This window comes from Salvelinus fontinalis, chromosome 4, assembly GCF_029448725.1.
Source record: "Salvelinus fontinalis isolate EN_2023a chromosome 4, ASM2944872v1, whole genome shotgun sequence".
NCBI lineage: Eukaryota > Metazoa > Chordata > Actinopteri > Salmoniformes > Salmonidae > Salvelinus > Salvelinus fontinalis.
The window spans coordinates 894,261-908,058 of record NC_074668.1 but is presented as its reverse complement, the minus strand read 5'-3'; the positions used below and the strand labels follow the sequence as shown (position 1 = coordinate 908,058).

The 13,798-nt window shown below is 43.4% G+C and overlaps 1 protein-coding gene across 2 annotated transcripts in view; it reads left to right on the top strand.

The window, feature by feature from the left end:
* Positions 1-2,138: 2,138 nt before the first annotated feature.
* gak (cyclin G associated kinase) overlaps positions 2,139-13,798 on the top strand; it is a 37,199-nt gene continuing 25,539 nt past the window's right edge. The window contains exons 1-9 of one of the 2 annotated variants that reach the window (XM_055918553.1): positions 2,139-2,504; positions 8,385-8,446; positions 8,685-8,744; positions 9,306-9,420; positions 9,986-10,128; positions 11,659-11,784; positions 12,409-12,498; positions 12,743-12,878; positions 13,654-13,766. In XM_055918553.1, coding sequence (XP_055774528.1) covers positions 2,363-2,504; positions 8,385-8,446; positions 8,685-8,744; positions 9,306-9,420; positions 9,986-10,128; positions 11,659-11,784; positions 12,409-12,498; positions 12,743-12,878; positions 13,654-13,766 — 987 coding nt within the window. In that variant the 5' untranslated portion in view covers positions 2,139-2,362. Of the gene's footprint in view, positions 2,505-8,384; positions 8,447-8,684; positions 8,745-9,305; positions 9,421-9,985; positions 10,129-11,658; positions 11,785-12,408; positions 12,499-12,742; positions 12,879-13,653; positions 13,767-13,798 lie in introns of those variants that run through there. The other variant, XM_055918554.1, reaches the window with a different exon arrangement.

The window sequence follows — 13,798 nt, the reverse complement described above, 5'->3', positions numbered from 1 at the left end:
TTGTACTATTTTCTACATTGTAGAATAATAGTGAAGCCATCACAACTATGAAATAACACATATGGAATCATGTAGTAACCAAAATAATGTTAAACAAATCAAAATATATTTTATTTTTTGAGATACTTAAAAGTAGCCACCCTTTGACGTGATGACAGCTTTGCATACCTCCACAACAGACCACAGATGACGCAATCTCAATTCCACTTGTGGAAGGCTACCTGAAACATTTTACCCAAGTTAAACAATTTAAAGGCAATGCTACCAAATACTAATTGAGTGTATGTAAACTTCTGACCCACTGGGAATGTGATGAAAGAAATAATAAATATTTCTCTATACTATTATTCTGACATTTCACATTCTTAAAATAAAGTCGTGATCCTAACTGACCTAAGACAGTGAATTTTTACGAGGATTGAATGTCAGGAATGGTGTAAAACGGAGTTTAAATGTATTTTGCTAAGGTGTATGTAAACTTCCGACTTCAACTGTATATACATATGTATATGTGTGTGTACTGTACCTGTTAGATATTGGGGGCTTCCTGGGATGTGCTTTCGGATGTTATTGCTGTAAGATATGAGTTAGCTAGCATGCGCTAATATGATGTTATTGCTGTAAGAGATGAGTTAGCTAGCATGCGCTAATAGGATGTTATTTCTGTAAGAGATGAGTTAGCTAGCATGCGCTAATAGGATGTTATTGCTGTAAGAGATGAGTTAGCTAGCATGCGCTAATAGGATGTTATTGCTGTAAGAGATGAGTTAGCTAGCATGCGCTAATATGATGTTATTGCTGTAAGAGAATCTGTCGTTCTGCCCCTGAACAAGGCAGTTAACCCACTGTTCCTAGGCCGTCATTGAAAATAAGAATTTGTTCTTAACTGACTTGCCTAGTTAAAATAAAGGTTAAAAAAAAGAGTGAGTTGGCTAGCCATGCTCTAATAGGATGTTATTGCTGTAAGAGTGAGTTAGCTAGCATGCTCTAATTGTAATGGTCCCATTAGTTCCCTGCTAATTCACAGTTATTTCCCTGCTAACAGACAAATCACAAATCTACAGCCAAGTATGATCCCATCTGTTCCACTGGTGTCGAGAACAGTGTTCTTGTGTTCGCATGGTCAGCTGTTAGAAATAAATGCAAAGAGTTATGCTTGGGGCAAATATAACACAACACGTCACTGAGTACCACTCTTCATATTTTCAAGCATGGCGGTGGCGCCATCATGTTATGGGTATGCTTGTCATCGGCAAGGACTAGGTCGTTTTTTGGGATAAGAAGAAACGGAATCCAGAAAAGCACAGGCAAAATCCTATGTTGGAGCTCCCTGCTAATTCAGTTATTTACATGCTAACAAACAAATTACGAATTTACAGCCATTAACACACTGTTGTCCTGCACATCTGATGTTCTTGCTTGTGTCTATCGTCAGGTACTTACATTGATAGTATTTTGTACTATTTTTGTAAGAATAAACTACAGATCAACTGGGATCGCTGGCTGGACAGTCCTTTAAAAACACAACGTAAGAGAGTTACGATCGACAATCATACCTGTTACACTGATGTCGAGATCAGTATTCTTGTCTTCGCTGGACAGCTTTTACACAGAGGCTGTAAAACAAATTGGTGGAACTACTAGGAGGACGGATGGAGCTACCATGGCTGCTCCCTTAGTAAGTGGACATACTGTCCGATTTTTTACAAATTAATTGAACTTTTATTTAAATAGGTAAGTCCGTCAAGAACACATTATTATTTACAATGATGGCCAAACCCTAACCCGGACAACACCGGGCCAATTGTGTGCCGCCCTATGGGACTCCCAATCACGGCCTGTTGTGATACAGCCTGGAATTGAACCAGGGTCTGTAGTGACACCTCTAGCACTGAGATGCAGTGTCTTAGACCACTGTGCCACTCGGGAGCCCAAGCACTGGTGCTTCTACTAGGGGGTTGGAAGGGTTTTGGTGAGGGTTTGTTAGTAGGGATTTATTCGTTTATTTATTTTTCTTATTAGTACAGAATTAGGAAAACCGTTATTGAACGCACACTCCAGCACAGTAGGCGGCGGCATGCACCTTAAACTTTAATTTGCGGAGCTCCATTATACCATAGAAGAAGAATGTTAGTGACGTCACGATGAGCGTCACCACCTCACGGAAGTGCAGTGATGGCCACTCTAGATGAGTAGGACGATAATGTTTGTGTAGCGAAGGAATCAAATAACTAGACACCAACGTTCATAATTAACTTAACGACATAACTGATTGATTTAAAAAAAAACTTTGCCTACAGCATATTATCTCTGTAAGGCCTGGAAAGAGCTCGCTGAGCTTACACCGGGGACGCAGGACAAAATGTCCCTCTTCCAGTCGGCACTTGATTTCCTGGCAGGGCCCGGTGGCACTGGAGGCGCAAGTCGAGACCAAAATGATTTTGTTGGGCAAATTGTGGAGCTTGGTGACATGAAACTGAGAATCAAAAGGGTTATAGCTGAAGGTGAGTTATGTGTCAAGGTTGATAATCCGCAAACGTCATATTTACATGACACTAGGCTTGCTAATGTTAGCTAACGTTAACTAGCTAGCAAGCTAGCCATACTGGTTGGCTAGCTAACTTTAGCTAGCTAGCTATCTGGTTTATTGTTAGCATCCTTTATCAGCTAGCTAGAATATGATTTTAACAAGACATACTAGATATTATAGTATTTTATGTTTTCATTTACGGCCAACTGTTAAGACGGCTTTATTAACAATGATAGGCAGGTGACAACAAATTACATGATGATATACTGTAGCAAGTGTTGTTAATATAAATACTGGTACTTTAGCTGTGCTGTCCATGTAACAAATAATTATTAGATAACTGTTTAGAAATATGTCATGGATAATATCTACATAGACTGTTTGTGTACAATCGAACTACCTAGTACCCACTTACTGTTTTCTGCCCTCAGTACACATAACCTGCGTGGGACAGGTTCTTGCTTACCCTTGACACAGACAGCTGACATTTTGAGGAATCTGGGGAGAGATGGAGCAGGAAAAGAGAAAGTGCTTAGGTTCTGTGGGTTGTATTAGCTCTTCTGAGAATCTTCAACGTAAAGTAGTGCAGTATTGTTCATGTGGAAGTTTACAGAGAAGACTCCGAGACCTAGTAGTGCTTCATGCCATCAAAATGGAGAACCAATTTCCCTTTAATCAAACACTTTCTCGTCTCACTCTCAAGCGATGTTTCATATTTCCTTATTAAGGAAAAGATTTGTTATTGTGATCAGGTTTATTGTAATGTTGTCAGTTTTTAAAAGGAGTGTATGGACATCCAACAATTTTAGATGCAGGCAAGGTACAAAAACGGTCATGAAAGGAATAAAAATGCCCGCACAAAGGTCTGATGACGAAGACTTTCAGAATTTACAATTAACTAAACAGGAGCACTGTGTTCTCATCTGAGACACTTCCTTTCAATGATAAAACATTAAAGATAGTTGACAATAAAGGATTGTTTTAAGACTAACTTTGAAATGATTGCAGGATCTCCGCACCTCTCTGATTCGGTCCCGATTTAATTAGGACCTTTACATTGCCATAGGCTACATTGCCTTGTCGCCTAGCTGTCATCAATGTCCTTAGGACAAGTAGTACAGATAGTTTTTACTTGTTCAAAAGCTCAAGTCACTTGTAACAATTTTTACATCATTGTATTATGCAAAGGAGCCACGACAAAAATGCATTACTATCTTATTTACCATAGAGAATCAGACAAAAATGTAGTCTACACTCCGCCTATTGGCTTCTTTGCATATTCAAGCCTCTCAAAACACAGCACTGCCCCTTTAAGGCTTTCCTGGAGGATGGTTGGCCTCCCTTGGAAGCCTATAAAATATTGCAACATTACAACCAAATACTTTTCTTTATTAAATAATTTCCTCCGGTTCAAAATAGACTCTGGGACGACAGATCCAAAATTCATACAACCACTGCACATTAATATCGGAAATGTTTTATTTATTCATATTATAAGCTCAACAAATGCACACATGGCTGTAGGGTCCGCGTGAATGTTCCAACATGCAATTAGCAGGAAAGAAACATAATCAAAAGAGCCCCGCACGCACAAGGGGTTTCATGCGACAGAGATTAAAATATCCGTTAGAAATTAAAAGAAAAATCCACCCAAATCCACTTGTTTCTTTAATTTGCAGTGTTAAATAACAAGGTGTGAGAAGAATAGTTTTTGTGAACAAATGTTTCATTTTGCTGTCGCACCTCGACTACAAACTCCAATGCTCTCTCTGTGGGCTGGCTAGTTAGTTAGCTAGCTAGCAAGCAAACATAGCTACACACAATAATACCAAAGACAATATCAGCATGTGAAGTAGGTAGTTAGTACAGTTTTTTTAGGCGATTTTCCACATTTTGTTATGTTACAGCCTTAATCTAAAATTGATTAAATAGTCCCCCCCCCCCCCCTCAATCTACACACAATACCCCATAATGACAAGGCAAAAGCAGGTTTTTAGAATTTTTTGCAAATTTATTCCAAATAATTTAAAAAATCTCAAATTACATTTACGTAAGTATTCAGACCCTTTACTCAGTACTTTGTTGAAGCACCTTTGGCAGCGTTCACAGCCTTGCGTCTTCTTGTGTATGAAGCTGCAAGCTTGGCACACCTGTATTTGTGAAGTTGGATGGGGATTGTTGCTGCACAGCTATTTTCAGGTCTCTCCAGAGATGTTTGATTGGGTTCAAGTCTGGGCTCTGGCTGGGCCACTCAAGGACATTCAGAGACTTGTCCCAAAGCCACTCCTGCGTTGTCTTGGCTGTGTGCTTAGAGTCGTTGTCCTGTTGGAAGGTGAACCTGAGCGCTCTGTGGCAGGTTTTCATCAAGGGATCTCTCTGTACTTCACTCCGTTCATCATTGCCTCAATCCTAACTAGTCTCCCAGTCCCTACCGCTGAAAAACATCCCCACAGCATGATGCTGCCACCACCATGCTTCACCATAGGGATGGTGTCAGGTTATCTCCAGACATGATGCTTGGCATTCAGGCCAAAGTGTTCAATCATGGATTCATCAGACCAGAGAATCTTGTTTCTCATGGTCTGAGAGTCTCTTTTGGCAAACTCCAAGCAGACTGTCATGTGCCTTTTACTGGGAAGTGTGTTCCGTCTGGCCTCTCAACCATAAAGGCCTGATTGGTGGAGTGTTGCAGAGATGTTTTTCGGGAAGGTACTTCCATCTCCACAGAGGAACTCTAGAGCTCTGTCAGAGTGACCATCGGGTTCTTGGTCACCTCAAGGACCAAGGCCCTTCTCCCCCGATTGCTCAGTTTAGCCGGGTGGCCAGCTCTAGGAATAGTCTTGGTGGGTCATAACTTCTAACATTTAATAATGATGGAGGCCACTGTGTTCTTGGGGACCTTCAATGCTGCAGACAGTTGTTGATCTGTTTCTCGACACAATCCTGCCTTGGAGCTCTATGGACAATTCCTTCGACCTCATGGCTTGGTTTTTGCTCTGACATGCACTGTCAACCGTGGGACCTTATATAGACAGGTGTCTACCTTTCCAATCAAATGAGTTTACGACAGGTGGACCCCGAATCAAGTTGTAGAAACATCTCAAGGGTGATCAATGGAAACAGGATGCACCTGAGCTCAATTTAGAGTCATAGCAAAGGTTTTGAATACTTATGTAACAAAGGTATGTCTTTTTTTTTTTTTTTTATTTGTAACAAAAATACTTTGCGATTTGTCATTGTGTAGTGTTGTGTGTAGATTGATAAAGAAAATATACATTCAATCAATTTTAGAATAAGGCTGTAACGCAAGAGAATGTGGAAAAAGTCTTGGGGTCTGAATACTTTCCGAATGCACTTTATACTTTTGAGGAGATTTAAAACTTTGCCTTTGCTATGTCAATTGCCTGCTCGCTGTATTCTGGGTAAATCTTGGACAAGGAGCGTATTGGAGTCTATTGGGTGCTAGCTCAAAAACACAACATTAGCACCAATTTCGTTAATAAAAAAATGTTTTCCCGGACAAGCATTAATGTCAAACACTAACTTCTTTAGGAAAACAGCCCTAATATTGTGTCCAAACATCATTATCTTGTCATTTCGATTCACATGTATTTATTTCCCAAGCTATAGCACACAATATTTTTACATACAGCAGGTTTTTAAAGGACCAAAGAGTTTGGTCTGCTTCGGGTTTTCATTTTTACCATGAAATTGATATTGAGATTCTGGTATCGTCCCGGCCCAAGTAAGGATGCTGGTGTCTTCCCGGCCCAAGTAAGGATGCTGGTGTCGTCCCGGCCCAAGTAAGGATGCTGGTGTCGTCCCGGCCCAAGTAAGGATGCTGGTGTCGTCCCGGCCCAAGTAAGGATGCTGGTGTCGTCCCGGCCCAAGTAAGGATGCTGGTGTCGTCCCGGCCCAAGTAAGGATGCTGGTGTCGTCCCGGCCCAAGTAAGGATGCTGGTGTCGTCCCGGCCCAAGTAAGGATGCTGGTGTCGTCCCGGCCCAAGTAAGGATGCTGGTGTCGTCCCGGCCCAAGTAAGGATGCTGGTGTCGTCCCGGCCCAAGTAAGGATGCTGGTGTCGTCCCGGCCCAAGTAAGGATGCTGGTGTCGTCCCGGCCCAAGTAAGGATGCTGGTGTCGTCCCGGCCCAAGTAAGGATGCTGGTGTCGTCCCGGCCCAAGTAAGGATGCTGGTGTCGTCCCGGCCCAAGTAAGGATGCTGGTGTCGTCCCGGCCCAAGTAAGGATGCTGGTGTCGTCCCGGCCCAAGTAAGGATGCTGGTGTCGTCCCGGCCCAAGTAAGGATGCTGGTGTCGTCCCGGCCCTAGTAAAGATGCTGGTGTCGTCCCGGCCCTAGTAAAGATGCTGGTGTCGTCCCGGCCCTAGTAAGGATGCTGGTGTCGTCCCGGCCCTAGTAAAGATGCTGGTGTCTCCCGGCACTTTGTAAACATGCTCTATAGACCAGGGCCCAAAGAGGGGCACACCAACAACTATTTGCAGCATGTCTAACCCGAACGCTCTCTCTTTCTCTTTCCTTTTCTCTCTCTTGCTCTTTCTCTCTCTCTATACCTTATTACACTAGCCTTTGACATCTGAGTTGGGAGTGTCTCCACTCTACAGCCCTCCTCCAACCTTTGTCCCTCTGTCCTGGCTAACAGGTTTGCTGTTGCAGATAGGGCCTACACATTGGTTTGTGGAAGCAGGAGAGTGTTGGCATTTTAGCAGGGCTTTATTTGATTACTGAGATACCAGGGCCGTAACATACCTCAGGCATGGAATGTTAATGGCGTTGTGCCAGAAACAGGGCACCTTTATATTCTTGTCCAATAAATAGTGAGGAGGCCCTGCCTTCAGTGTTTCATGTTTCACAGAGAACAGACTGGTGTCTAATTTCAGCGGCCTCTGTTTTGTCGTTAAGGAATTGGAGCAAATCCTCATTGACTTGAAGGGCGTATGCAAAATGAATAGTGAATTAGTATTCACTTGAGATAGCTCTGTGTGCACTGGGAAGGTATCTTACATGTTAGGTGTTTAGCAAGTACAACAAATAATGAGAAAAATGTCTTTGTACACAATTCTAACACTCCCCAAATGCAGGCACAATGTTGGAATGTGCAGATTTGCCCTGAGAAACATTAGAGCTGAGTGATGGTCTTGTTTGAGTAGACTGCAGAGAGCACACCTTTTTCCATTTGAAGGTTAACTTGGAACAGAATTGTTACAAATAAGTCATCAGACAGTGTGTTGTCTATTCTTGAAAACTACAGCAAAACTGATGTTGCAATAACGTTGTCTGTGAAAAAGAGAACTGCTCTGTTGACACGTGACGGAACGTCTTGCAATGTCAATCATTTAGCAGCAACAGTAGTGACTAAAAGCTCCCTGGAATATGGGTGTGGTCTCCAGATTAGTGTTCAGTAGTCCACCTCTGTTTTCAATGAGATAATTCTAAAGCATTTTTTTGTTGTCCGTTATGACAATGTAGTGCAATAGGTTGAGGAAACCTTCTTATGTTGACTTTTGACCGCAATCACTATTAGATATAATGTCTCTTTTAATTGAAAGTTATTCGCATTAACACCAGCGCCCATACTCATAAAGCATCAAAAAGTGGGAGTACTGACCTAGGGTCAGTTTGGTATGTTATACCATAATGTGTAACATTACATGGACAGGGGGGGACCTGATCCTAGATCAGCACTGCTACTCCAAGAAACATTATGAATACAGGCCCTGATTGGCGCTACGGCAGGTAGTACAAATCAGCACTGGATGTGAAATAGCACTGAAGCGAGCTATTGTTGTAATGGCTCTTTCATCCGGGCCATTGATCCCTCGTTGTCTTTGCCTCTGCAGGTGGTTTTGCATTTGTGTATGAAGCCCAGGACATAGGCAGCAGTAAAGACTATGCTCTCAAGGTAAGCGTTTTGATTTCCTTCACACACATTATCCCTTTCTGCACACACCTTGCTAACGTATGTTAGTTTAGACAGTCGTCACAAATAGTGCCCTATTCCTTTTATATAGTGCCCTATTATTTTATGTAGTGCACTACATTTGACCAGCTCCAATAGCATGCCATTTGGGACGAATACATTGTTCTGTATTTGTTAAATGGTAAAGTGTGTGTGTGTGTGTGTGTGTGTGCGCACACAGAGGCTCCTGTCCCACGAGGAGGAGAAGAACAAAGAAATCATCCAAGAGGTCTGCATCATGGTATCTTTTTGAGTGGTCTATGCTCATTGAACGTCAAACACTGAACATTCCTCCTAGACAACATCCTTTAGTCAAAGGAACACCTGATGTGTCTGTCTGACGTAATAATCATTTTGATAAAATAGACCAATCTGAATAAAGTGGACAAATTTCTTTAAACAATCTGGTGTAGGAGTCAAATGGCAAGAGGGATTTGGCACCTCGTACATCCACATTCATGACCCTAACGTTATTTAAACAGCCTAATTCACTAAAACTTTATGTCCATTGGCATTAGGGTCGAATGTGGCCCTGATTTTCCAGGCCGTATCACAACCGGCTGTGATTGGGAGTCCCATAGAGGGCGGCGCACAATTGGCCCAGCGTCGTCCGGGTTCGGGTTTGAACGGGGTAGGCAGTCATTGTAAATAAGAATTAGTTCTTAACTTACTTGCCTAGTTTAAATAAAGGTAAAAAAAAAAAAAATCTAATGTAAAGCACTAATGGAAACTGGGCTTAAGATACAATCCAGTTTGATATACAGACAATCAGTTCCTTTTCTTTGACCTGAGTGTTGTATAGAAAAAGCTCTCTGGTCACCCCAACGTGGTGCAGTTCAGCTCTGCAGCGTCCATTGCCAAGGAGGAGTCGGACACGGGCCAGGCTGAGTTCCTCATTCTCACAGAACTCTGTAAAGGTACTGTAGACTCCACTTTATCGCTTTGGGCCGGGCCCCCTCTGTGGTACACAGTGAAGTCACAAAGCTGTTGGAGTACTTCAAGTGGAATGTAAATCCCACCTAAGCTACGTCCGCACTACGTATTCCGTTTCGGGGTGCGCAGCGCTAAGGGCTGAAATCGAAGCCTAACGTTTTCTCTTCTTCTTTGAACGTAATGTGGATGTAGCGACATCTTCTAGAGGTCTATTTTGGAGTGGTATATTCACAAGTCTGTAATACAGTTTATGCTTCTGTGAATATGCCTGACGTTATCAAGCAAATGTCTGCGCTATAATCTTCTACTAATTAGCAATACCTTTATGGCTGGTTTCCCATGCACAGACTGAGCCTAGTTCGGAACTAAAAAGCATTCTCAATAGAGACTAAGATTCTTCATTGAAAGATATGTTTTGTCCAGGACTAAACTTAATCTGTATCAGGGAAACTGCCCCATAATGTTTAGCCAGTGATTTAGCAATTGCTTTGACTAGTACTCTTCATTTTGCTGATAAGGCACGTCCTGTTTCCTGTCTGCCTCCCTCAGGTCAACTGGTGGACTTCATTAAGCGAGTGGAGCAGAAGGGACCCATGTCATGTGACACAGTGCTGAAGATCTTCTACCAGTCGTGTCGCGCCGTGCAGCACATGCACAAACAGAAGCCTCCTATCATCCACCGGGATCTTAAGGTGAGCAGTTCAAAGCCCCAACTCGCCCTCGTCATTTCCCCAAGGTAGAGCTCTAGGATCAGTTTCCTCTCCCCCAATCCTAACCTTAACCATTAGTGGGGGAAATGCAGAACTGCACCAAGATCAGCATCTTTGCTGCAACATCACCCTACTTCCCCTCTCAACTCCTGCCATGGCCAATACTACACCATACTATACCTGCCACCATCTGTATGCTATCTAGACATGACCATTCTCTTCCTCTTCCGGTAAGACTTCCCTCCCTGCTCTACCACTGCCACACTTAACTTTCGCCACTTGTTTGTCAGATGTTTTTTTTTTTTTTTTTTTGGATCAGTGACCAAACACCCTGGTGATGTGCTTGCTGTAGCGACAGACTGCTGATGTAGGCCTCTGTGTTCTCTGGAACCCCTCCACCCCTCGCCTGGCCCATCACGCTCTGTTTCCTGACTTTCTAGCGGACTCAGGGATTGTTTTAAGTGTTTTTGGAATGGAAACTGAGAACCAGGTCAAACCAGAGGCTATGCGTTTTGTGAATGGGTCGACAAATGTTGAAGGAGTGGAGTTGTCTCACTGCAATATTTTCATGAGTACCTCCAAACAGCAGGCCACAAGTCTTTGATTTGAGACTGAGAATCACCCTGCTTCCAAAGCGCCTTAGAAAATATATCGCCCTAGAAAATATATCGCCCTGCTTCTAAAGCGCCCTAGAAAATATATCGCCCTGCTTCTGAAGCGCCCTAGAAAATAAATCGCCCTGCTTCTGAAGCGCCCTAGAAAATAAATCGCCCTGCTTCTGAAGCGCCCTAGAAAATAAATCGCCCTGCTTCTGAAGCGCCCTAGAAAATAAATCGCCCTGCTTCTGAAGCGCCCTAGAAAATAAATCGCCCTGCTTCTGAAGCGCCCTAGAAAATAAATCGCCCTGCTTCTGAAGCGCCCTAGAAAATAAATCGCCCTGCTTCTGAAGCGCCCTAGAAAATAAATCGCCCTGCTTCTGAAGCGCCCTAGAAAATAAATCGCCCTGCTTTTGAAGCGCCCTAGAAAATAAATCGCCCTGCTTCTGAAGCGCCCTAGAAAATAAATCGCCCTGCTTCTGAAGCGCCCTAGAAAATAAATCGCCCTGCTTCTGAAGCGCCCTAGAAAATAAATCGCCCTGCTTCTGAAGCGCCCTAGAAAATAAATCGCCCTGCTTCTGAAGCGCCCTAGAAAATAAATCGCCCTGCTTCTGAAGCGCCCTAGAAAATAAATCGCCCTGCTTCTGAAGCGCCCTAGAAAATAAATCGCCCTGCTTCTGAAGCGCCCTAGAAAATAAAGGTGTTGCTGCCTCTTGTCCTTGCTTTATTGATGTTTATCAGAATCACCTTGATTCGCCAAATACATTTACGTCTTACAGGAATTTGATTTGGTGAAATGGTGCTGACATTGCCTTACAACAAACAAAATTCCCAGACCGAATATAGAAAAACAAATGTACACACAAACTACAATCACATAATGAACCACTATCCTTTTTTTGTCTGCCTCCTCCAGATTGAGAACTTGCTGATCAGTCACCAAGGCACCATCAAGCTGTGTGACTTTGGCAGTTCCACCACAATAGCCCACTATCCTGACTACGGCTGGTCTGCCCAGAAGAGGTCCATGGTTGAGGATGAGGTGATTTTGGAAACCCCTGTCTGTGACCGTGTTCTAGTACTCCTTCCACTATCGCTGATGAAGACTCCCAAGGGAGAGGAGGCCTAGTCCTGGACTATAAATCTACTTCAATGGATCATTTCCTTAAATACTTTTTAGTCCAGAATTAGTGTCTGGGAAAACCATCCCTTATTGATATAATTACACAAAAGTATACTTTGTTCCTGCACCAATGTTGGTTAATCAAATCAGAACACACTGGTTTTCCTCACCCTGTAACGCCAGTCTATTTTCCTCCAGTTTAATGGTGCCCTACAGGAAACTAGCATGGATACAGAAAGCTAATTATTGTCTAGAAGAATCACTCATGCATAAGATTTTCTTGGAAACGGGCTGTTAATCCCCACAATTTCCTGGGAAAAGTAAAAGGTTAAATGTTTTCTGTATTTGAATGTGAGGAAGATAGCTTAACCTTAGAAATAGAACGACTAGGACTTGGAACCTCGAATAGGTAAACTCATGGGTGCACTCAAAATGGCTACCAGATGACCCATTATGGCATCATTGACTTAAATGGGGAGGCCCGTTCTGTGAGCTCCCGGTAAAATAAAGTTACCCTCTCTGGTCACCTTCCACTGTACCCAGATCACCAGAAACACTACTCCGGCCTACAGGACACCTGAGATGATTGACCTGTACTCCAACTTCCCCATTAACGAGAAGCAGGACATTTGGGTAAGTCTTGTCACAGCAACATTATTTAGTCTTGTCTATTTGTTATTTTTTTGTGGTTTCGTTTGCTGCTATATTGGTTGCTATGTCACCTGCTACGGTGAGTCCTTTGTGCCCTGGTCAAAAGTAGTGCACTATAAAGGGAATAGGGTGTTATTTAAGAGTTTTTAAAGCTGTCCCTTTAAAACCACATCTCTATAGCCTGTTAATCATTTGTGTGTGTGTGTCTCTCTCTCTCTCTCTCCAGGCATTAGGTTGTATTCTCTACTTGTTGTGTTTTAAGCAGCACCCCTTCGAGGAGGGCGCTAAGCTGCAGATAGTCAACGGGAAGTACGCCATCCCCCAGAATGACGTCAAGTACACTGTTTACCACGAGCTCATCAGTAAGGAACCTCTTTACATTCATCAGATCAGGGCTCTGAAATGAGTGGTTGTCTTAGTAAATGCAGCCTGTGGTTGTAAAAATAAATGATTAGTTGAATATCTGATTAAAAATAAGAGAATCCATGTACCCAGCAGTCCATCTAGGTCTAGTTGCTGTTTTTGGCAGGAACGACTAGTATTTAAAAGACGAGTAACAAAACGCACACTGAAAAAATATGGTCGACCGACTTTGAGATTATGACGTGAGATCTGCCAGAAGAGGACTGGCCACCCCTCGGAGCCTGGTTCCTCTCTAGGTTTCTTCCTGAGTTTCTTCCTTTGGGCCTGGTTTTTTCCTAGGTTCCTGCCTCTGGCCGCTACACCGTGCCTGTTTCTTCCTGGGTTCCTCTCTAGGTTTCTTCCTGGGTTTCTTCCTCTGGGCCTGGTTTTTTCCTAGGTTCCTGCCTCTGGCCGCTCCTCAGTGCCTGTTTCTTCTATGTTTCTTCCTGGGTTCCTCTAGGTTTCTTCATGGGTTCCTGCCTCTGGCCACCCCTCGGAGCCTGGTTCCTCTCTAGGTTTCTTCCTGGGTTCCTGCCTCTGGCCACCCCTTGGAGCCTGTTTCTTCCTAGGTTCTGGCCTTCTAGAGTTTTTTTCTAGCCACTGTGCTTCTGCCACTGCATTGCTTGCTCTTAGGGTTTTAGGCTGGTTATCTGTTAAGCCTTTTGTGACAACTGCTGATGTAAAAAGGGCTTTAAAATGTGCTAAGAGGATCTGTTTGGGCATTCCTCTTCTCAGGATCCATGCTGAAGATCAACCCAGAGGAGAGGCTGTCCATCACGGAGCTGGTCAACCAACTGCAGGAGATCGCTGCGGCGCGCAATGTCAACCCCAAGTCTCCCATCACAGAGGTAACCGACTGACCTTCAACCCCTTGACCCTT